This window comes from Cydia pomonella, chromosome 22 (assembly GCF_033807575.1).
Source record: "Cydia pomonella isolate Wapato2018A chromosome 22, ilCydPomo1, whole genome shotgun sequence".
In the NCBI taxonomy this organism is placed as follows: Eukaryota; Metazoa; Arthropoda; class Insecta; order Lepidoptera; family Tortricidae; genus Cydia; species Cydia pomonella.
Window position 1 is genome coordinate 7,764,479 of NC_084724.1, and position 24,401 is coordinate 7,788,879.

The following is a 24,401-nucleotide window of genomic DNA, read 5'->3' on the forward strand; positions in this document are numbered from 1 at the left end:
ATAATCAGTACCTAATTAAAGTAAGTCTTTTTACTATGGGAGAAACTTTTTGCGATAACTCAAAAACAGCTAAACTGATCATGTCCGCTAAAGTTTTCATTTAATGTCTTTCTTAAGCTCTACTTCCACGATTTTTTTCATATTTTTTGGACCTATGGTGCAAAAGTTAGAGGGGGGGGGGGCACTTTTTTTTTTTCTCTTTCGGAGCGATTATCTCCGAATATATTCACTTAATCAAAAAATGTTTGTTGAAGACCCCTATTAGTTTTGAAAGACCTTTCTAACGATACCCCACACTGTAGGGTTGAAGTAAAAAAAAAAAAATCACCCCCACTTTACGTGTAGGGGAGGTACCCTCAAAAAAAATTAATTTTTATATTTTATTGTACGACTTTGTCGGCTTTATTGATTTATATATCCATGCCGAATTTCAGCTTTCTAGCACTAACGACCACGGAGCAAATCCTCGGACAGACAGACAGACAGACAGACAGACAGACGGACGGACATGGCGAAACTATAAGGGTTCCTAGTTGACTACGGAACCCTAAAAAGACTGACTGAACAATTGTTGCTAAGTTATTTTGCGGCGTGTTAAGGAACAGTTTTGGTGCCATAATACGCTAATTTCCTCATCATACGTGTTGCACAGACATTCGCAACTCGAAGACGAGAGGTAAATTACTCAAAAACTCGATGAGTGAGCGTAGATTATACCTGTTGGATGGATTTTTCGTTGGACCCCTTCAAAATGCTCCGAATATTACTAGGTGCCACGGAGTACGCCCTGGATATATCGGTTTTTAACCATAAAGTTGATAGGATAGAGGTTACTTCAGACAAAATTATAACTTCATGGTTATGAACTTACTTCAGACTACACTACTACAAGAACTATTGTATAATAAAATAGTAACGTACAGTAAATACATTTTGCACGTTACGCCCATGTGTTGGTAGCGAAACGGACAAGCCACATGTTTTGACTAAGGTGAAGAGTTTGAAAAGTTAAGGCTTGTAGAGTTAGAAGCTTGGCTCTACAAGAGATCTGATAGGTTTATGGCAGTGCGAGCCTTATGGTTTCGTCTTGGCGACAGTCTACATGAAAATGTTTTTGATGGGATTTCACTTTCTTTTTGTAAGTTGCTTATGACAATCTTTCATCCCTTAATTTAAAGGGTTTATCAGTAAATCACCCCCCGATTTACTGAAAATCCTGAAATACGTATTTAATTTTTTTTAAAGACATTTTCAGACCTTTCAGATCTTCAAAATTTGCAGAACCGTCATACAAATTTTCAACCCCTAGTTTCAGGGGTTGAGGGGTAAATATTCCATGTTTTAAATTTTTTTGCAGTTTGTGTACTAATACTAACTTACATACCAAATTTCAGCTTTTTAGAACTTCAGGAACTACCCTAAGAGTTTTGATGATCATCAGTGAATGAGTCAGTGACGAAATTGAGGTTTTTTAGATATCAATAAAATCTAAACTATAAGAGCTATGAAATTGAATCCTTTTATGTTTAAAAGGTCCACTAAGCACATCATATCCCGAGAATTTTGTTTATGTGGGATAATCCACACCCAAGTTATGAGGATTCAGAGAAACGAAGAAGCGCTTCGAGAAAAGGTCCCATTATTAGTCGCATTGCGCTTCGCTTGTCTCAGCTTGCCGTGCCCCCAATTTTTTTTCTATAACAATAAAAAAATCACCTTTGAAAGTCCTTTGTGTAGTTTCGCTGCAAATGCTTCTCTAACTTGTGGTACAGGGTCCTGAAAAATAAGTTTGCTTTAGAATTTCAATATTTAAGCCATATCCACACTATCGCATCTAAATCAGGACTAAATATCAATAATAATAATATACCAAAATTAATTAATTATTAATAAGATCGAAAAATCAGACTGAACTATTTTTAGGGTTCCGTAGCCAAATGGCAAAAAACGGAACCCTTATAGATTCGTCATGTCCGTCTGTCTGTCCGATTCTGTCACAGCCACTTTTTTCCGAAACTATAAGAGCTGTACTGTTCAAACTTAGTAAGTGGATGTATTCTATGAACCGCATTAAGATTTTCACACTAAAATAGAAAAAAAACAATAAATTTTGGGGGTTCCCCATACTTAGAACTGAAACTCAAAAAAACTTTTTTCATCACACCCATACGTGTGGGGTATCTATGGATAGGTCTTCAAAAATGATATTGAGGTTTCTAATATCATTTTTTTCTAAAATGAATAGTTTGCGCGAGAGACACTTCCAAAGTGGTAAAATGTGTGTCCCCCCCCCCCACCCCCGTAACTTCTAAAATAACAGAATGAAAAATTAAAAAAAAATATATGATATACATTGCCATGTAAACTTCCACCGAAAATTGGTTTGAACGAGATCTAGTAAGTAGTTTTTTTTAATACGTCATGAAATTAAAAAAAATTTTTTTTTTTCATCATACCCATACGTGTGGGGTATCTATGGATAGGTCTTCAAAAATGATATTAAGGTTTCTAATATCATTTTTTTCTAAACTGAATAGTTTGCGCGAGAGAACCTTCCAAAGTGAAAAAAAGTGTGTGTCCCCCCCTGTAACTTCTAAAATAACAGAATGAAAAATCTAAAAAAATATATGATATACATTACCATGCAAACTTCCACCGAAAATTGGTTTGAACGAGATCTAGTGAGTAGTTTTTTTTAATACGTCATAAAATTTAAAAAAAAATTTTTTCTTCAAACATATACGTGTGGGGTATCTATGGATAGGTCTTCAAAAATGATATTTAGGTTCCTAAAATCATTTTTTTCTAAACTGAATAGTTTGCGCGAGAGACACTTCCAAAGTGGTAAAATGTGTGTCCAAAGTGGTAAAATGTTGAACAAGATCTAGTAAGTAGATTTTTTTTAATACGTCTTAAATTGTACGGAACCCTTCATGCGCGAGTCCGACTCGCACTTGGCCGCTTTTTTATACTATTTTGGTTTCGAATCATAGTTTCTCTGAATATATGATCTCTAGTTCTTATAATTAAGACGACGGTATAGGCAATAACGAGAAAACTAACTCCTCTGGAGTTGCAGGCGTACATAGGCTACGGAGACTGCTTACCATCAGGCGGGCCGTATGCTTGTTTGCCACCGACGTAGTATTAAAAAAAAAACAGTTTTTGGGAAAGTTTTATAAGGAATACAAAGCAGGTGGACAAATACATATGACCTTATAAAGCTATTGAAAACCCTCACTTAGAGTACCTTACCCGTGGGCCAAGAGACATTATAATAATTTGACAAATTCAATCAGCATTATTATAACGGTGCATTATTAAAGTTGCTTTTGTTAAATTTACTATTATATTATGAGACTCACTAATAGGTTACTAAACTACTGATACGTTAATTTTATTATGTCTTCAACCATCTGCCAAACGAAATAAAAAGCCTCGAAGGAAATACTTTTAAAAGATGCTTAAAAAACTTTTTAATAGACAAAGTCTTCTATAATTTAAAAGAATTTTATAACTATGTAGACCTAAATGTATATTAAAATATAGTTTAAGATAAAATATTAAAACCTAGTTTAAGTTAAAAATAATTGTATACCCGAGAAGGGTAAAACTGTTGATACTCATCAAAAAATGTACCTAATAGTCATATTCTTGTACCTACACAGTTTGCACAATAAATATTTCTGATTTCTGATTTCTGATTACGTTACCTTAATTATAATATGTAGACCAGCATTAATAAAATAAAACTGTACTATTGTGTGCCCTTACAGGGTATTATGAACTGGCTATATGAAATGTAACACCTGATTATGTACATGACCATGCAATATTGAATAAATGACTAAATGACCGGGAGAATTATATTGTCTTACGCTCGTACTAGCACCCATAACAGAAGGCTGAGTATTATTCTGGTTCGTACTGACTGACAAACTGTGCTTACCAGACTTGAGTGACTGTGTTTACAGAGTGCGTTTCGGGGCCGAAGCGGCATGCGCTAAAGATACAACTATATGATTGTATAGATGATGTGTTTTGGACCCGGGTACGTCCTTAAACTACGTCCAAAAGAGAGGTATGCGCATTGTGAATGTCATCTCGCTTTGTGTGGTAGGGTAAAGCACAGCTGATGTCATTTCAGATCTAGCAGAGCCCAACTGGGGAAGTACCTCCACCTTACAGAAAACCGTAGCCAAATAACACTAGACCCTACTCATAGTGCTGTGTTCCTGCCGGTGAGTATGGTCGCCAGAGCTCTACGAGGGTGCGGAGTGTTAGGGTCGGCAACGCGCATGTAGCTCCTCTGGAGTTGAAGGCGTACATAGGCTACGGAGTCTGCTCACCATCAGGCGGGCCGTATGCTTGTTTGCCACCGACGTAAAATAAAAAAAAAAACTCACGATCATGAGATGGCTGAGGTTGTAGAACTGCTCGGCGGTGAACTGGTCGCCGACGCCCTTCTGCTCGCAGATCTTCAGCATGGCGGCGCCCGCGCCCAGCCGCAGCCACGCCATCTCCGCCTTGGACAGCTGGTTTTGCTGTGGACGTCAATAGGGCATTAATACATAGGTTAGGGAAATTTAGAGGTCGCTGGCTAAGTGGGTACACGAGGCTGACAATCCTTCTTCTCGCCGAGACGTGTAAAATCAGCAGCGGGCCAAGCGTATAAAATGATGTATGAACACAACTTTACTGTTAAAATGACAAGAGCGCGTGTAGGTCATTGTAAATGCCTCGCCCTTAAAAGTCAACTGTAAAAAGCTTTTTTCCTAACAATTTACTGAAATACGACCCAAAAACCAATAATAAACTGGTTTACCAGCTCCACAAAAGCCAAATGAAAGTGATGCGATCACGACATACATTGAACCGGCAATGTAGCGGCCTGAGCCGGGTACAGGTAATCCCTCCTACAATATAGTAAGTTGTCTTTAGCATGCATAACGTTCAGGCTGAGAAACCATTGCGCCGTACACTTGAGCCTCTCAGGCTTGCAGCGGATCTCTTCTGGCAGTTCCTCCACCACTCAAGTCCCCTTGATTCTAGCTACAGTACCTGTAATAAGTCCCCCTTGTGCACTATAAACGCGTTGAGCATGCGGAAGGTCTTCTGCGCCGACAGCTCGTCGCGTTTGAGCCCGAGCAGCCAGCGCGCCATACACTTGAGCCCCTCCAGCTTGCAGCGGGTCTCCTCGGGCAGCTCCTCCTCGGCGCACCATTCCTCGTCGGGTGCGTTCGGCCCGCCGCCACCCTCGCGGACTAGAAGCTCTTTCACGATCTGGACAAATACAATGAGTATAGGGACTGTGCGCGTTGGAGGGTCTGCCACCTTGTGGCCTGAATCGGAACCATAAACATGTACATTTACACGTCACGTGTTTTCTTGTGCATAGTAGGTTCTGCCATCTTGTGGGCTACATCGGAACAATAAACATCACATTTACGCCTCGCGCCAAAAATCTGACGGCTCCTGTGCTGCCTCCTACAGTTCATGCACGCTCCCTATTAGACACAGACTAAGTATAAAATTGAAAATATACAACGCAAAATGATGTGTTACTTAATGAGACATGACATATTCTGTAAAACATGACATTATGTCAGCGTGGCTTTTATATTCAATTTCGGTGAAGTACCTTTCTGGAGACAATGTTCTTAATGTGCAGAGGGAAGTTCTCTGGCAAGTTGTGGGCGATGTGTCCTAGTGTGACTATGGCTGTGCGGTAATGCTCCGAGTGAGGAGTTAGCGTGGCTTTCAGCGTCTCCAGGATTTCGGTGAAGATGGCAGAGCGCTGCTCCGGTACGTTCACGAATAGACATCTGCAAAAAAATGGCCGTTATAAAAAAGTGTCATGGCGTAATTGTAAATGAATGTGTAGTTACTACATAATTGACAGACGTAGTCGCTTAAGACATAAGATAACTTAAATTTGAAATTATAAGAACCTCGTACGCATTATGCAAAAAATAAAAAATAAACGTTTTATACCAAAAATACCTTACATTATTTAGGAAAAGAGCTGATACTCTTAAAACTCCTAAATCGATTTTTAACAAACACAGCTAAGAAATATCGCAAGGAAACTCGCTTTCACGTTTAAAAAAACGCATCTAAATCGGTCCTTCCGTTTGAGAAACAAAAAATTGTAACAATTTATGCACAAAAGCTAAAAATATGGAACTGCTCTTAAAAATGCGGAATTTTACTTTTGAACTCATCAACTGCTTTTTTGACAAAACCTACAACAAATTAAAATTCAAAAACATGATATCCGCGGTCCCGAGCCCGCGCATCCATCTCGCTCTCGCTTACCCGCAGTGAGAGTGAGAGAAGAACAGGAACCTACGGGACCTATAAAGCTCCAGCTGGCCCAAAGCCCTACGGCCAGCTTCAACGCCGAGCACTGCATAAAAACAAAGGCCTGGAGCGTAGTTCGTCGTCAGATGTTAAGATTAAGTACAATACAAATACTCTTTTCATCTCTCCTATTCGGAAAGTGCACCTTTCATAGGCTGATAGTCGGGTGGAAAATTGCATTTCCCACCCTAGGGTTGAGAGTAATATATTTTTTTAATTTGTACTTCGAGCAACGGCTAACAGCCATATATGCCATATTATTCAGTTAAAGGCTCTCATATTAGCTTTCGCATTTTAAGACCAAGTATGATTAAAATTAAATGTTAATTGCATTGCATTATTATGATACTACTAATATTTAAATGTATGAAATAAACATAAATATTTGTTAATAAATGAATATAAATGACGATGAATGTTTAAAATATTATCAGTACATTACATTCATTCAGTTTCACTTTTTTTAAGGCGCGTATACATGGTATACATTAAGGCCGTTTCAGACAGATCCTAATTAAAGTAAGTAAGTAATTTATTTATTGTAAACTGTGTACATAAAGGTGTAAAATATAAAGGATGTATCAACAGTTGCTCGTTTCGAGCGTACAATTTATATTCTTAAAAATAGATAACAACTATATACATTATAACATATATTGTTAGTATCTAACACATATGGCTCTTTTCTTCCATCGCTTCGAAAAACTCGTTTAAACTATAAAATACGTTTTCTGTAAGAAAACTAATTGATTCTTAAATTTATTACCATCTAACATTTTAATATAATTAGGTAGGGCATTAAATACACGTATGGAAGTGAAGAAGGCGCTTTTGTAGTACAATGTGTTATTTGCTTTTGGACACACTAGATTATGCTTGTACTTTTCCCTTAGATTATCTCTTAATGAAGACTTTTTAGCAAAATATTCAAAATTATTCTTAACGAAAAGTACATAAATACCCGTAAGAGTAAGTATCCGTTTGTCTTTAAATACCTTTCGAAGCGATTGCTCGCTATACATACGGTATATAGTACGTACGCATCTCTTTTGTAAAAAAAAAGTGCTTTGTAAATCTACAGAATTTCCCCAAAAATAATTCCGTAGGTAAGCAGTGGAAAAACATTTCCATAGTAAGAATTTTTAACAATGATTTCGGAGCAAGTGCCCGATAAGATTGACAAAGCATAACATTGGCTAGAAATTAAATTATTAATTCGAGCAATATGGTCTTTCCAGTTAAGAAAAGTATCAATAGTAACACCCAGGAAACATATATTACTAACTTCTTCTATTGTCGTTCCCCCTTCTGTGATATTTAATTCTATGGGAGTTGTTTTATAATTCCTAAACTGGATATATTTCGTTTTATTCAAGTTGACTTTAAGATTTAGTGTGTGAAGCCAATCAATTATTTTTAAGGGTTGAATTAATATTTTGTTCCATATGAGGTATGTTGTGTATATCCCCTGTAAAAAGTATAGTGGCATCATCCGCGAACAACACGCACAACTCGGATGAAGATCGGATTGTCTATGGATTTAGAATTTTTCCGATCAAAATGTAAATGGCGCCAATTCCAGTCATAACCTACATTTCTTGTGTTTGACTTTCCTCATAGTTAACAATCTACTATTATTGCACACCTCAATACAGAAACAATATAAAGAATACAGCACACTAAGTACTAAATTACCTGACAGCATTCTTGGCCTGTTTGGGCGTGCCGACCTCGGCGTAGGCCTTGCATAGCGTGATCAGTCGCGGGAACAGAGACGGACACGCCTCGCCTACGAACAAATACAAAAAAACTTATTTACGTATGTTTTGGGATAATTGACCGAGCGTTATACTATTATATTACTCAACCGATTCTCGTGATATTTTGTGAGCAGGCCGCGTAACCAACGTTACAATCGTTAATGCTCCGTATCGTAGCGTAGTAATCTCTCTCTATCACTCTTCCTTATTAGTGCGACTGTGACAGTTGCGTTTCGTTCGCCACGGAGCGTGAACGATATGCACGTTGGCTGCGCGGGCGTTAGTTTTTTGGAAAATGTTCAAAATGGTGGACATTGGCAATAAGGCCAGTCGCTGTAATAATGACTCAACAAAGTGTTTTATATTTTTTAAGCATATGAAGCTTATCGCGAGGCCTACAGCTCACAGAGCAATTCGTTTATTATAGTAAGAGTGCAAAAGAATAAAACCATCATAATTATCAGTATTACAGCGCCATCTAGCGGCCGGTTGGCTAAGCTACTTACTCAGCGGGCGGTATTTCCCAAGGAACGTAAGCGCGGCTAGAATATGCGGTGCCACAGATTCATCCTCGTGTTCCAGCAGAGCTGTGAGTCGTTCCAATACGTCAGAATGTAAGAAGTGCGCCGGGAACACGAAGGAAAGCATCACAAGGAGTTTGAGGCCGCGTTCTGCTGCCACTTTTTGTGTCGTACCTGAGAAATAATAATACATTAATAAAGAGCAATTCGACGAAAGGACGATTCGACAAAGACGAATTCACGGATTGCTGTTTCTGCCGAGGCATATATAAATCAGGTAAAATATTCATAGTTTAAGAGTCCTTATTCCTACAGACGAGCGTATTTTGTAAAATGCTTCCTTTTTCATTTAAGATTACGACGTAACTATTAGTATTTATTCAAAAACTGATAACGTGCTTAAATAATCGTTTCCTAAACTAGGGGCTCCAACAGTTCAAATTTTCATTTTCTCTTTTAAACCTCTTTTTTAATGAGGTTTTTTGGGAGTCTTTTCCAAATTTTGCAGTGAGATGTGGCGTTTCGGTTCTCAATTTTGCTATAAACAAGTATCATTTGGTACATGAATGACTACAATTTGATTCAACATATCTCGTACGAGGGGCTGGAATGATTAACAATCGAAAATTCATTTGAAAAAACTGATAAAATACCTTCCGAGTTTTCTTCATTTTTTTGGCGAAAACAGGGTTTTATTATATTTTATTTCCGCAAATTGTACGCATATTTTGCTTTAAAAAAAAATTGTAGCAAACTGTAACTTTATGTTAACCTATAAAAAAAAAATCGTAACTATGGGACCTACATTGCCGTAAATTTATATTTTTTTAAAACACGTATAAATCACGCAGCAGCGACGCCCCGCTCTCAGTCCGCGCGGAGCGCGCTTAGAGGATGGACCTGTGCTCGATTGTCAGGCATTCGTTGCGATCGTAATCAGCTACGGAGTTCCGAGAAGTGCTGTATACTGCGATTAGAAAATCTTAATAAAAGTTCATTTTTTACAGTATGCCAAACAGACTCGCTTATTGATGGATTTTCAGTGTTACTTTTTTTTAATACTAAGTCGGTGGCAAACAAGCATACGGCCCGCATATGTACGCCTGCAACTCCAGAGGAGTTACATGCGCGTTGCCGACCCTAACCCCCTCCCGCCCCTCGTTGAGCTCTGGCAACCTTACTCACCGGCAGGAACACAACACTATGAGTAAGGTCTAGTGTTATTTGGCTGCGATTTTCTGAAAAACGCATTTTCACTTGAAATTACGTTAGGGTTTGCATTATTATTTTTGACCCGGATGAAGACCAAGTTCTCATGATGGAGTCAGGAGTTGGTCACCAGAACTCCTAATCTACTAATTATAATCCCATCGTGTTTGGGCTCAAAAGATTTGCCCTGACGAACACCATCGATCTAGATGAGGTCCAGGGTCTCATGATGGAGTCAGGAGTTGGTCACTAGAACTCCTAATCTACTCATTATAATTCCATCGTGTTTGGGCTCAACAGAGTTGCCCTGACGAGCACCTTCAATCTAAATGAGGTCCAGGGTCTCATGATGGAGTCAGGAGCTGGTCACCAGAACTCCTAATCTACTCATCATAACTCCATCGTGTTTGGGTTCAATAGAGTTGCCCTGACGAGCACCATCAATCTAGATGAGGTCCAGGGTCTCATGATGGAGTCAGGAGCTGGTCACCAGAACTCCTAATCTACTCATCATAACTCCATCGTGTTTGGGCTCAATAGATTTGCTCTGATGAACACCATCGATCTAGATGAGGCCCAGGGTCTCATGATGGAGTCAGGAGTTGGTCACCAGAACTCCTAAACTACTCATCATAACCTCATCGTGTTCGGGCTCAATAGATTTGCCCTGACGAGCATCATCAATCTAGACAAAGTCCAGGGTCTCATGATGGAGTCAGGAGTTGGTCACTAGAACTCCTAATCTACTCGTTATAATTCCAACGTGTTTGGGCTCAAAAGATTTGCCCTGATGAGCACCATCGATCTAGATGAGGTCCAGGATCTCATGATGGAGTCAGGAGTAGGTCACCAGAACTCCTACTCTACTCATCATAACTCCATCGTGTTTGGGCTCAATAGAGTTGCCCTGACGAGCACCTTCAATCTAGATGAGGTCCAGGGTCTCATGATGAAGTCAGGAGCTGGTCACCAGAACTCCTAATCTACTCATCATAACTCCATCGTGTTTGGGTTCAATAGAGTTGCCCTGACGAGCACAATCAATCTAGATGAGGTCCAGGGTCTCATGATGGAGTCAGGAGCTGGTCACCAGAACTCCTAATCTACTCATCATAACTCCGTCGTGTTTGGGCTCAATAGATTTGCCCTGATGAACACCATCGATCTAGATGAGGCCCAGGGTCTCATGATGGAGTCAGGAGTTGGTCACCAGAACTCCTAATCTACTCATCATAACCTCATCGTGTTCGGGCTCAATAGATTTGCCCTGACGAGCATCATCAATCTAGATAAAGTCCAGGGTCTCATGATGGAGTCAGGAGTTGGTCACTAGAACTCCTAATCTACTCATTATAATTCCAACGTGTTTGGGCTCAAAGGATTTGCCCTGATGAGCACCATCGATCTAGATGAGGTCCAGGGTCTCATGATGGAGTCAGGAGTTGGTCACCAGAACTCCTAATCTACTCATCATAACTCCATCGTGTTTGGGCTCAATAGATTTGCCCTGATGAACACCATCGATCTAGATGAGGTCCAGGGTCTCATGATGGAGTCAGGAGTTGGTCACCAGAACTCCTAAACTACTCATCATAACCTCATCGTGTTTGGGCTCAAAAGATTTGCCCTGACGAGCACCATCGATCTAGATAAGGTCCAGGGTCTCATGATGGAGTCAAGAGTTGGTGACCAGAACTCCTAATCTACTCATCATAACTCCATCGTGTTTGGGCTCAATAGAGTTGCCCTGACGAGCACCATCAATCTAGATCAGGTCCAGGGTCTCATGATGGACTCAGGAGTTGATCACCAGAACTCCTAGTCTATTCATCATAACTCCATCGTGTTTGGGCTCAAAAGATTTGCCCTGACGAGTACCATCGATCTAGATTAAGTCGAGGGTCTCATGATGGACTCAGTAGTTGGTCACCAGAACTCCTAATCTATTCATCATAATGGTAATTTGATGGTGCTTGTCGGAGTAAATCTATTGAGCACAAACACGATGGAGTTATGATAAATAGATTACGAGTTCTGGTGACAAACTCCTGACTCCATCATGAGACCCTGGACTTCATCTAGATCGATGGTACTCGTCAGGGCAAATCTTTTGAGCCCAAACACGATGGAATTATAATGAGTAGATTAGGAGTTCTAGTGACCAACTCCTGACTCCATCATGAGACCCTGGACTTTATCTAGATTGATGATGCTCGTCAGGGCAAATCTATTGAGCCCAAACACGATGAGGTTATGATGAGTAGATTAGGAGTTCTAGTGACCAACTCCTGACTCCATCATGAGACCCTGAAGATCATCTAGATTGATGGTGCTCGTGAGGGCAAATCTATTGAGCCCAAACACGATGGAGTTATGATGAGTAGATTAGGAATTATGGTGACCAACTCCTGACTCCATCATGAGACCCTGGACTTTATCTAGATCGATGGTACTCGTCAGGGCAAATCTTTTGAGCCCAAACACGATGGAATTATAATGAGTAGATTAGGAGTTCTGGTGACCAACTCCTGACTCCATCATGAGACCCTGGACTTCATTTAGATCGATGGTACTCGTCAGGGCAAATCTATTGAGCTCAAATACGATGGAATTATAATGAGTAGATTAGGAGTTCTAGTGACCTACTCCTGACTCCATCATAAGACCTTGGCTAGTCACTATCATGGGTGCGTAGCCAACATGCCAATCGTTTACGATACGACAACGAAACACTACTCTCTCTCTATCGCACTAATATACGCAAACGATTGGTATTTTGGCTAGGCACTAAGCAAGTGTGTGGCCAACATGCCAATCGTTTACGATACGACAACGAAACACTATCTGTCTCTCTATCGCACTAATATACTTTATTTATACCTGCAGTCATTTACTAACTTCTTCATTTTCCATTGGTGTGAAAGAGACAGAATATAGAGCAAGGGTTATAGTACACTCTGTAGTCTGTACACTTAGTAGTAGTGTACATAAAAAAAACTACTGTGCTTAAACAATAAAATAAAGAGTGCCCATATGATATCATATGACACTAAAATTAATGTTGCTTGAAATTATATTGAAAACTATCAAGATTATTCTAGTCTGCATTGAAACGCGCGTCGCGTTGCCGGCGCTCGCGTACCGAGCGCCAACGCCATCTATCGAGCGTTATTTCGTGAAATCGGAGAACGCTCCAAGGATTAAGGGCTCTTAAGCATCAACCAGCACTCAAATCGAACCTTCACATCAAAAACGTCAAAACCAATTTCCCTATTTAATTATTTAAAAAAAATTTAAGTCACAACTTATTCTGCCATGATCATACACGACGGTCTTGTAAGAATGAGACATGTAAGGTCATTTATCTTACTATCTCACTCTAACCTATAGCTTGGGGTGATGCTGATTGGGTCGTGTAGACGCAGCCGCCCGTTTTTCTTAGTGGATAGATGTTTTAAAAAAGTAAAAAACAAAACAGTAATAACTTCCCGTCCGCTAAAACACGACAAAAATGGTTGGATTTTTTTAAATTTGAGTTTGACACATCGTTAGCGCCATGTAGAAAACACTCCGGCCGTTTCAGCGACATCTAGCGGACAATTGCGTTCATACCGCACTCTTCGGCGATGGAGTCGTCAGAGCCCCTACAAGCGCCTTCTACATAACCGACGAGGATGAGTAGAGCCTCGTGGTCGATCATTACGGAGCTGACGCGTTCGAGGAGCATCTTCACGGTGTTGTAGTAGAGGTTGGTCATCACAGGCTGGCCGAGTTTCTTTAGCACGTTCGACTGTCAAACAAAAATGTTATTGTAAATAGTATCCTACAAAAAAATGGATAAGGGATCAAAGCATAAATAATCCATCGCTCCGTGCATGACTGTGGCGCCACCCTAGTAGGTGCGAAACATATTTACTGCTTGTTTAACAGTTGGCAGCTGCCAAAATGTATGTAGATGGCGGCCCACAAAAGTTCATATTTTCACCATCTTGTGCGTTGGCATTGCTTGTATTTCCCCCACCACCAACTTTGCACATAGCCGATACCTAAATGATCATAGTAAAAAACTTATGAAACTTACTACTGAAACAAATCTCTAAACTCCTAATATGGATAATAATAATGGAGGGCTGCAAATAATGCCAAAAAATAGTAATAGTAAAAATTTTCACATCGTCAGTCAGGTACTAATTACTTTAGATTAGTGTAGAGTACTATAATATTCACAGCAAAATTTGAGTAAATTAAAACATCTAACTTCTATTAAATAATCTTGTTAGACTCTCTTAATAACAAAATTTTGAAATGTTTTGTATTTTTTAACATTAAAGGAAATGCCAAAAACTTACCGTGGTGCGAACGCACACTTCGCAGCTAACATTAGGATTCAGTATAATCTCCATTCCCTGCAGCAACTCCGGCGCCTGTTTCATATGCGCCGAGAACTTATTTAGGAACTCCTGCGCCTTCACCGACTCGGGCAAGAATTTGGAGCTTATGTGTAAGACTTTAGCAATCAATTCCTTTTGCACCGCTGGCGTTGGTGGTTTTCTGTGTAGCTCTACCCATTCGGCGACCGTACGACGTACCGCTAACTGATGTTTTTGAAGTTCTATAAATGCCTTGGTGGCGTTAGCGTCGACATTAGACATTAGGTAGTATAACTTCTTCATTCTAACTTGAGGCGGCAGAGTGTAAGGAACGAGAGAAGTGTTTAACAGTCTTTCAACGAGCAGTCTGTCTTCTAGAGCGGTCATGTAATATCCGTGGAGGATTTTATCTTTAATCCATTGTACTGCCTTTTCTGTTGCTGGCGGCACGCTTTCCTCAGTCAAGAATTTTCTGTAAATCATAGCTAAACCCGACATAGCCTCTTTGCGGATTTTGAATTTTTATCCAGAGTTCTTTCTCTGACAAAATGGAGTAGATCTTCTGATTCAGCTACCGCTTGGAAATCTCTCTGAGCGGTCGCTATTATAGCCATAACGACTTCATATCTAACTTGTTCATGAGCATCATGCTGTCGCATTTTGAGAGTCTCCGTTATGTCTTTTCTCAAGTCTGGGTGATGCACTAAGAAGTGCATGCAATACTGGACACATTTGATTCGAATCGGGACAGCTATATCATTAAAGCGTCCTAAGAAGGCTCGCCATAAGGCTGGGTATTGCTTGGCAAGTCCTGAGCCGGGTTCGGAGAACATTCTAGCAAGTAACGCTACAGCGCTGAGTCTCTCCTGAAACTGGGCGGATTTGAGCTTGCATTCGAGCTGGGGTAGCACGGCAATGAGGATGGATGGGCAGCATTGGTTCAGTTCATAGATAAGCTCGTATACTTTGGAGAAGATGAGGAGGGTTTTCTCTTCTTTTCCGAGGATTAGGACGTGGTTGAAGAACTGTGAAAGAAATAATATTTTTAGTAGATAGCGTTTTTAAATCATTTTTGGGGTGATCAAAGGGTGGAAAATGAATCATTTGGTTCGAAGGTGAGATGTTTACTTTTACCAGAGTTAAACACTTTACTTTTCATTTCGACTATGAGGAAAGTCAAACACAAGAAATGAGAACTGGATTGGCGCCATTTACATTTTGATCGAAAAAATCATCTAAAACTATAGATAATCCAATCTTAAATTGGGATGTATCTGAAACGGCCTTAATGTATACGCGCCTTAAAAAAAGTGAAACTGAATGAATGAATGAATGTATTGTAATGATAATATTTTAAACATTCATCGTCATTTGTGTGGATTTATTATCAAATATTTATATATATTTTACAAGTATTATAATTATTATTATATACGGCGAGAATCTGTGGTTTGAGCTGGACATCACAACTGAAATCTTACGCAGCAAAGCGGCCAGCAAACGATACTTTGTGGAGTACCTAATAAGTATTTAAAAGATCAGTATATTTCCTCATCACACTTCCTCTAGATTTCCCACTCACTCAAACTTGTAACTCGATTTGACCGTTATACGAGCCTTTTGGTAGCTTGAAGTCTACTACTAAACTTTAAACTGAAGAGTAACTCACCGCCTGTATATAAGGTTCTAGAGTTTCGCTCGTCTTGCTGATCAGCTCCTTGGCGAGCGCATACGCGTGCTTCCTTTCTCGCTTATTCGGCTCCACCAGGTTCATGAGGATCACGTTCAGCAGCTCGTTGGAGACCACGTCGGACTCGGTGATGAGCGGGCAGAGGACGTCCAGCATGAAGGATTTCACCTTGGACGAGTGCTCCGTGCTGTGAAAATAAAGGTAGATGTTTCAGATGTAGTTTTAAGTTTCGTGTAAGGTTTTCCATAGAATAAAACTCCTGGAGTCATATGCTTGAAAAGTAAGTGTTTACCGACGCTTTACAAAGACAACTAACAGCAGCATTTGGTTTGTACGAGTAATGTAAAGTAACACACACAACATTTTTCGATATAACAATCTGTCTACTCACTTGACAATCTTGAACATGAGCGAGAACAGAGCGCAGAAGATCTCCTGGCAGTCTTCCAACTCGAAACACATGTTGAACGACTTCACATAGGCAAGGTTCTCGAGCAGGTAGAAGTAGCGTTTGAAAGCCGGATCCTTTGGGTCCCGGAGGCCTTGCAGCTGGTTGATTAGGAACAGGAATATCGTCTTCACCTGTGGATATACATCAGTTTTACTGTCATTTCTACTTTATAAATATCGTAATTCTAGCGAAACGGTTCGCTTTGAAGATTCAAGATTTATCTACGTTACTAGAAGTAGACAGTGGCATTCTCTTAGAATATTCATGGGCATACAAGCAATGCATCAAGGCTTTCTATGGGAAGTTGGATGCTCGACCGGTTGGTTGGTTGGTGGTTGGTTGGTATGAATATAACACATACCTGTCCCATGCTTGACCCTGGTCTTTATAGGGCGTTTCAGGTTCGTACACACGCAATACATCTGCGATATAACATGCTATAAGCAGCTGAACGTCGCGAGAAGGGTTGGTGTGGAGCTCATCCGCAAAGAACGCCAGATGTGCCTTAAGTTCAGTTATCTGTGGGATGTTAATACATACCTGTTCTTGGTCTTTATACGGCGCTTCAGGCGCATACACGCGCAATACATCTGCGATACAACATGCTATAAGCAGTTGGACGTCGCGAGAAGGGTTGGTGAGGAGCTCGTCCGCAAAGAACGCCAGATGTGCCTTAAGTTCAGTTATCTGTGGGATGTTAATACATACCTGTTCTTGGTCTTTATACGGCGCTTCAGGCGCATACACGCGCAATACATCTGCGATACAACATGCTATAAGCAGTTGGACGTCGCGAGAAGGGTTGGTGAGGAAGAATTCATCAGCGAGGTGGAGCGCCAGGGGGATGTACTGCTGGTACATGCCCTCATCCTGGCCTAAACCTTGGAGAGTGTGCGCCAACGCCTGTAGAGAAAAAAGATAAATGTAAACTGCAGACACACGATCCTAGGATTCAGTTTTTTTTTTCTAATAATGTAATACTGGCTTTATTCTATGCAATCCAATTACATGCAAACAGGGCCGGATTTAGGGGTGGGCAACCGGGGCTACTGCCCCGGGCCTCCACAAAAGAGGGGCCCCCCACAATAGAGAATTCGGTAAATTTACCATTTTATTTGGAAAAAATTTGGGGCCTTTATTGTCCGAGGCCTCCAGACCTCTAAATCCGGCATTGCATGCAAAATCCTTTTTTACGTCGTGCTAGTCGTAATCTAAATATTCTATCCAGAATAAGCGTTAAGTTGTATTAAATTAGCATGTTTTTTTATAAATCGCGATTGCGTTATGGGAAACTGTGCAAAAAGTTTTTTTATATTATTTATTCCATTTCTATCTGTGAATAGGTACCTGTAATCGGTTTTGGGAGAATCAACTTTTTAGCGTCACTCGTTGCCATGGTTACAATTAGTTGTCCAGGGGACAAAAGTTCATTGAAATACTGATTTTATGGTACTTAAATGTATTAAACTTGCGTTTTTGTGGTCGTTATAACCAATGTCCATAATGGGCCCCCTACTAAGCATGTTAATAGAACGGCATACAACGTCTCTTCAAACAAACTGTGCCACTGTTGTCCCTTGGACAACGGGACAGGATAACAAAACAAAAAAAGTTGATTCACCCTTTTATATTGTTACCTAAGTCTGTATGTTTTTGTAGCTGTTGGTACTCCGAAACTAAATAAATAAATAATTACTAGGTACATTTAACAAATTCAGACTAAATGACTAGTGCCCTATGAGCGGCAGGCCACGCGATAAGCTTACAAAATACAAAAATTAAAAATACTTGGTCGGGTCATCATTATCTTATTTTTAAGCCAATTTCCGCCATTTTAAACATTTTCCAAAAAATCGATCTTCCACCGAACCCGCTCACCTAACTTCACGAGAATTGGTTGAGAAATGCCAACTGTAGAGGAGAACAACAACAACAGCCCAAGCTGAAATGGAGACCTTCGCTAACGCTTGGTCAATTACAATACAACATCTTAATTTAGTTTCTTCACGGAGTGTGTGTGATATGGAGCATTAAGAAACTTATCAACATGATTTGATAAGTGAAATTTGTACTTGCAATCGATTGATTATGCTATGTGCATCGAGCATGCATAATTAATGTGTCGTATGGCAGATGTTATCGGTAATTAAATAAACAGTTCAGTAGCTAAACGTCTGAACCATTTACTGACTACAACCAATAGTAAAATAGTTATTTGTCTTACAAGGGGGCAAAGTTGTTTTTTAACTTCTCGTGCTAATATTGATACCCGAGCAAGCGAAAGATTCCAAAATTGAACCAGGAGCGTAGCGAGTGGTTCGAAAAATGAAGTCGTGAGCGCAAATTTTACCACTGAGTGAAACATAACAAATTACACCACACCAACAAGAAAAATATCAAACAAAAACAAAGCAAATCAATTCAAAATGAATGTTATTAAATATATATCATTCAAAATCATCATTTAAAAGGGCTTGTGCACAAATCACGAGAGGTTTTTTCGGCTACTTTTTGACATAATTTAACTCCATTATATTTAAAAATTACCAAAACCTGAATAGAGTCAAAGAAAGACAAGTCTGCAATGATTTTTATAGCACATGCTGTGCAAGTGTTATTTTAAACGTCAAACTTCTATGAAATTATAACGTATAAATAACACTTGCACTGCATGTGCTATAAAAATCGTTGCAGACTTGTCTTGGTCTGACTCTAGGCGAAAATCGATTGAAGGGGCTCATGAAATTTCACGGCAACATTCGGATAGCCGGACAAATGAAAGCATTTTTGCCGAAGCTGTAATGGAGGCCCTTCGCTCACGCTCGGTCAAATAAACTGTAATCAAATGAGCATATGATATGACCCATTACGAGTTATAACTACAAGACACTACTGTACAACTATGAAGTGTCATAAACAGAACAATTCTGCTGGTTAAAGAAAGGCGAAACTAATAGATACGTTATGTAGATATATCAGTATGTGGGTCACGCGGTAAAAATAGTCCACCTTAAGCATTCTTTAATTTCACTCTCATTTCAATAGGTTGTACAAGGTGCCCGCGAGGAAACAGAAAAAAATTAACCACGTTTTCCTGAGTCTTAAGAAGGAAAAAATCTTATACAAATTTAAGTCAATTACGCCAAAAAAAATTTTTTTTACTTTTTGTGTGTTTTTATACATAATAAGTACATGTTCTTGGAAATTTTATGGATTAATATAAATTGGTAATTTTTTTTCGTAAAAACTTGTCTATTCAAAGTGTTACTAGGTTCCATAGTGGCGACATCGCCAAAGGCGTTATGCACTGAAACACAAAATAACAGTTTTTAGGGTTCCGTAGCCAAATGGCAAAAAACGGAACCCTTATGGATTCGTCATGTCCGTCTGTCCGTCCGTTTATGTCACAGCCACTTTTTTCCGAAACTATAAGAACTATACTGTTCAAACTTGGTAAGTAGATGTATTCTATGAACCGCATTAAGATTTTCACACAAATAAATAAGATATATACTGTTCAAACTTGGTAAGTAGATGTATTCTATGAACCGCATTAAGATTTTCACACAAAAATAGAAAAAAAAAAACAATAAATTTTGGGGGTTTCACTTAGAACTGAAACTCAATTTTTTTTTTCATCAAACCCATACGTTTGGGGTATAAAACTAAAAAAAATATATGATGTACACTATCATGCAAACTTCCACCGAAAATTGGTTGGAAAGTTTTTTTTATACGTCATAAAATTATTCTTTTTTTCATCAATGGATAGGTCTTCAAAAATGATATTGAGGTTTCTAATATCATTTTTTACTAAACTGAATAGTTTGCGCGAGAGACACTTCCAAAGTGGTAAAATATGCCCCCCCCCCCCCCCCCCACCCCTGTAACTTCTAAAATAACATAATGATAAAACTAAAAAAATATATGATATACATTACCATGCAAACTTCCACCGAAAATTGGTTTGAACGAGATCTAGTTAGTAGTTTTTTTTAATACGTCATAAATGGTACGGAACCCTTCATGGGCGAGTCCGACTCGCACTTGGCCGCTTTTTTTAATTGGTATTAACTCTGAAACTAGGCGAATTAAAAAAAAGTTTATATGACATTTTTGTCTCTAAAATACAATCCGGAATATACTGTTATAATCTTTCCGTTTCCTTCGCGGGCATCGTGTATACATTGGTCTTGTTTACAAACTGACATCGGAGACGTCTTCCTAACGGAGTCTCAGTTTTTGCCACGGCTTGTGGTAAGGCTTCATTAGTACAACTTATTGTGACGACTTGACTCCGTTGTATAACAAGGTGGTAAATAAAATACAGATTATGATCGTGTGCTTGCGGTCAGCCATCTCCACGCCATGACACTTCCCAACGGAGTGTCGACTTGCAGGTAGTTGGCAAATATACATTTATTTTGTAAACTTCACACTTATAAAACAAAATCTCCCGTCGCATCTGTCCGTTTGTATGAAAAAAAAAAAATGAAAATGTTTTATTTGTTAATAATACAGGGTTCAATTGTAAAGGTTGGAGTCTTCTAGTAAGTATAAAATACCTGTGACAGAAGACCCCGCTCTTCCATAACAACACGTGTAGAACTTAATTAACAAATAATATAAACAACAAGCAGTTTTGCTGAGTAAAAAGAACAAATATAACAATCTTGATATTTATAATGTATGTCTGTATGTTCGCGATAAACTCAAAAACTATTAACGGATTTTGCGGTTTTCACATATCAATAGGATTCTTGAGGAAGTTTTAGGTGTATTTACTTTATTTTAAGGTTCACCAACAGTTATTACATTGAAAATTACGTCTATACAAACATTAATAACATGCTGCATGTATAACTAATTACTGGTAAACACCACATGCAAGTAATTAAAAAATTAAAGTCAACAACAAAGCCGGCGCACTTCAACACCTGATTATTGTAGAATAAGAAGCAAAACGCAACCATGATGTCGACTGGTTTGGTTATTTATTATTAAATATTTGGCAGGTGCTCTTTTGTGAAGGAAAGGGAAGAATCTGGACTGGTCTTAACAAAGCCTACTTTTCCTCTTTGGGTTGGAAGATTAGATGGCGGTCACTTTAGTAAAAACTGGTGCCTTCGTCATTTCTTGGGATCAGGCACCTATTTAACCAACTTGACAGTTGACACCTGACGCTGATTTCCTGTAGTTAGGTACATTTCTGGGTCACTAAGTAACAATGTCGCGAGCCAATGTTTACTTTTTGGAACAGCACTTTACGGTCAGATGCAATATGCTGCGCAGGTTTGCAAAGTATAGCAATGACGTAAAGGTTATACTTTTTAAAGCTTATTATGCTTGCAGTCTTTTTATGCTTGCAGCCTGTGGACCGCGATAATAATGCGTTTAGGATACTGATGGGTCTGCCACGGCACTGCAGTGCGTCGGGGATGTTCGCCGATACCCGTACGGATGACATTTACGCTATTATGCGTAAAGGAGCGGCATCGCTATTCCATTAGTTGCAGGGTAGCTCCAACAGTCTCCTAAACGCATTTGTCATCAGAGTGGACTGCCCAATGATGAAGCGTTGGAACCAATTACGGCCCAACGGCCCAACGCATTATCGAAATAAACAGTATTAATTCGTTTTAGGTATTTATTGTTTTTATATTGTACTCTTAACATAGATATAGGTAGCTAAATAATAATGTTTATACTAATTTTTGCACTTTGCACTTTATGGGACTTGTGCCTGAATCAAACGATTTCAATTGCAATTAACGGTGAATCAGACACTAGGCCCCATCTGGAAGATTGTATGTAAACAGGTAACCTACCTTAAGTCTCCGCACTAGCTCATCGGGTCCTAGGTCATCGGTGATAGGCCTGCAGCCTTGCGGGTACACTATTTCCGCCATACTGCCAATCTGGAAGCAAATAATCCATTATAAATCTTATCCTACCTGGATCACAGTTTTACCCGATATAAAAAATAAAAATATTTCAGAATACAGGTTCCATAATATGATTAGTAACTCTTAACTATTATATTATAAGACTATTTTTTAAAAGGAAATAATGAAAATTAAAGCACATAAAAATTGTAGATATATGGCAACACTTTTTACCTACAGTCTTTGATGACTAATAGTTTTTTAAGTAGGTGTAAGCTAAACAAATTTATTTTAGTGGTCGAAAAATCGGTGAACATATTTAATTACACAGACACTTGACAGTAATTTATCCCAGTCAATGTAAAGGACCTTAATAAATTAAATAAATGTTAATATATACACATTACTGTAAACCTCTTTGTCCCATTGACCCTGACCATGCTGTTTAAATAGTTATGCGTCTTGTAACATTACATACTTAAACAATAATACAAGGCGATGAGCGTGAAAATTAGTAGCACAATCGTCATCATATATATCGGAGCGGCCAAGGTGCTCACAAATATCTGAACACGGCTCTATTGTCAAGGCGTTAGAATGCGTGTACAGATATTTTTGAGCAGCTCAGCTGTTCCGATATATCTAGCAACTGTAGTTTATTAGAAAATGATGTGCTTAGTCATGAAGTAACTCGGAATTTTGATTTTGTTGTAGTTTTTTTTTATAGTTTGATTTAAAATTGGCCATTGGAAAGGTGTGAATTAGTGGATAAATGTATACAGTTCCCTATCCTGTAGCAGAATATAAGCGCAATTTTACTGTATGACAGTAATGGAACATATACCTAGGCTGAATTATTATTATTATTTTATGTTAAAATATTTAAAGTGAAATATAAGCTAATAGGTAGGTTATGATTATTTAGGTCACCTGCAATCTTTGACTTAAAGCATTGTTGACCTAAAATCTAACATCTAACTTTGACCTACCCTACTGGGTACCAACACCACATAGCCATTGTCTATTAAAATATTTGCAGGTATTCATTTTTTGTTCTAACTGTACCCGGGTCAGACATACAGTAACCTCATTATTTAGGTAAAATTAACTTATTTTACATATTGCACTAACTTTACCCAACTTGACTAAGACTAAGGCAAGCAAAACATAAAAAACGACGAAGCTCTTCGAGAAAAGGTAGGTAGTGCCCTTGGGCTTCGCTTGGCTCATCTTGGCTCAGACAGGTATACTACTAAGTTCTTTAGCCTAGAAATTGTCAAATATCCTAACCTAACCCAACCCCTTATTAACCTCTTGTCTATGTATGTTAAGGATCCTTATTCCTAACGTAATTATTAGTCATCTCATATCTTTGAATTTTATTCGAGAATGATTTTATCTGCTCTATACAGCAGTGAGGTTGGACTAGTGGGGGGAGGACTGTAGCGTTCGGGCATTCTCGGCTCCGTTCAGCTGAGCATTGCTACGAGTAATTATCAGGGTTGGCAAAACATGACGTCCCTTTGCGTGCCCAACCACAGATAAGGTAAAGACTTGAATGACAACTCTATATAGCCGAAAGGAATAGTGCCATACATTAGAAAGGGACAACATGATTCGTCCCTTGTCAAACTTCGGTTTTGTAGGAAGTTTCCCTTCCTTTCTGTATGGTAGTACTATTATTTATACTGTGGTTAGACCCACGATTTTTGATCACCACACACATGAAAGGTTAAATGTATTTCCACATTTCACACCCTTGAGGATGACTGAATAACTGGTTTGGAAATTAAGTTTGTGTTGTTGACAACTGGTCTGGCCTAGTTGGTAGTGACCCTGACTACGAAGCCAATGGTCCTGGGTTTGAATCTCAGTAAAGGGATTTGTTTGTGTGATGAGCACTGATATTTGTTCCCGAGTCATGGATGTTGACTATGTATTTAAGTATTTGTATGTATTGTGGGTACTCACAATACAAGCCTTCTTGAGCTTACTGTGGGGCTTTAGTAAATTTGTGTAAGAATGTCCTATAATATTTATTTTTATCTTTTATTTGATTTAAAAGGCACACTAAACAGACAACATTCAAATTTGTTTTACAATATATAGAAAGGTAGGTATTATATAAGAATGCCATCCAAAATAAGCATGC

At 39.0% G+C, this 24,401-nt stretch overlaps 1 protein-coding gene across 1 annotated transcript in view; it reads right to left on the reverse strand.

Annotated features, from left to right (window-relative positions):
* Window positions 1-24,401, reverse strand: part of LOC133530167 (sister chromatid cohesion protein PDS5 homolog B-B) — a 43,633-nt gene that overhangs the window by 16,810 nt on the left and 2,422 nt on the right. Inside the window, 13 exon segments of the mRNA XM_061868026.1 lie at window positions 1,717-1,776; window positions 4,407-4,544; window positions 5,062-5,283; window positions 5,642-5,825; window positions 8,059-8,152; window positions 8,630-8,818; window positions 13,466-13,643; window positions 14,203-14,747; window positions 14,750-15,248; window positions 15,893-16,100; window positions 16,305-16,495; window positions 17,073-17,267; window positions 22,193-22,282. Of these exon segments, the coding sequence (XP_061724010.1) occupies window positions 1,717-1,776; window positions 4,407-4,544; window positions 5,062-5,283; window positions 5,642-5,825; window positions 8,059-8,152; window positions 8,630-8,818; window positions 13,466-13,643; window positions 14,203-14,747; window positions 14,750-15,248; window positions 15,893-16,100; window positions 16,305-16,495; window positions 17,073-17,267; window positions 22,193-22,273 (2,784 nt within the window). The 5' untranslated portion in view covers window positions 22,274-22,282.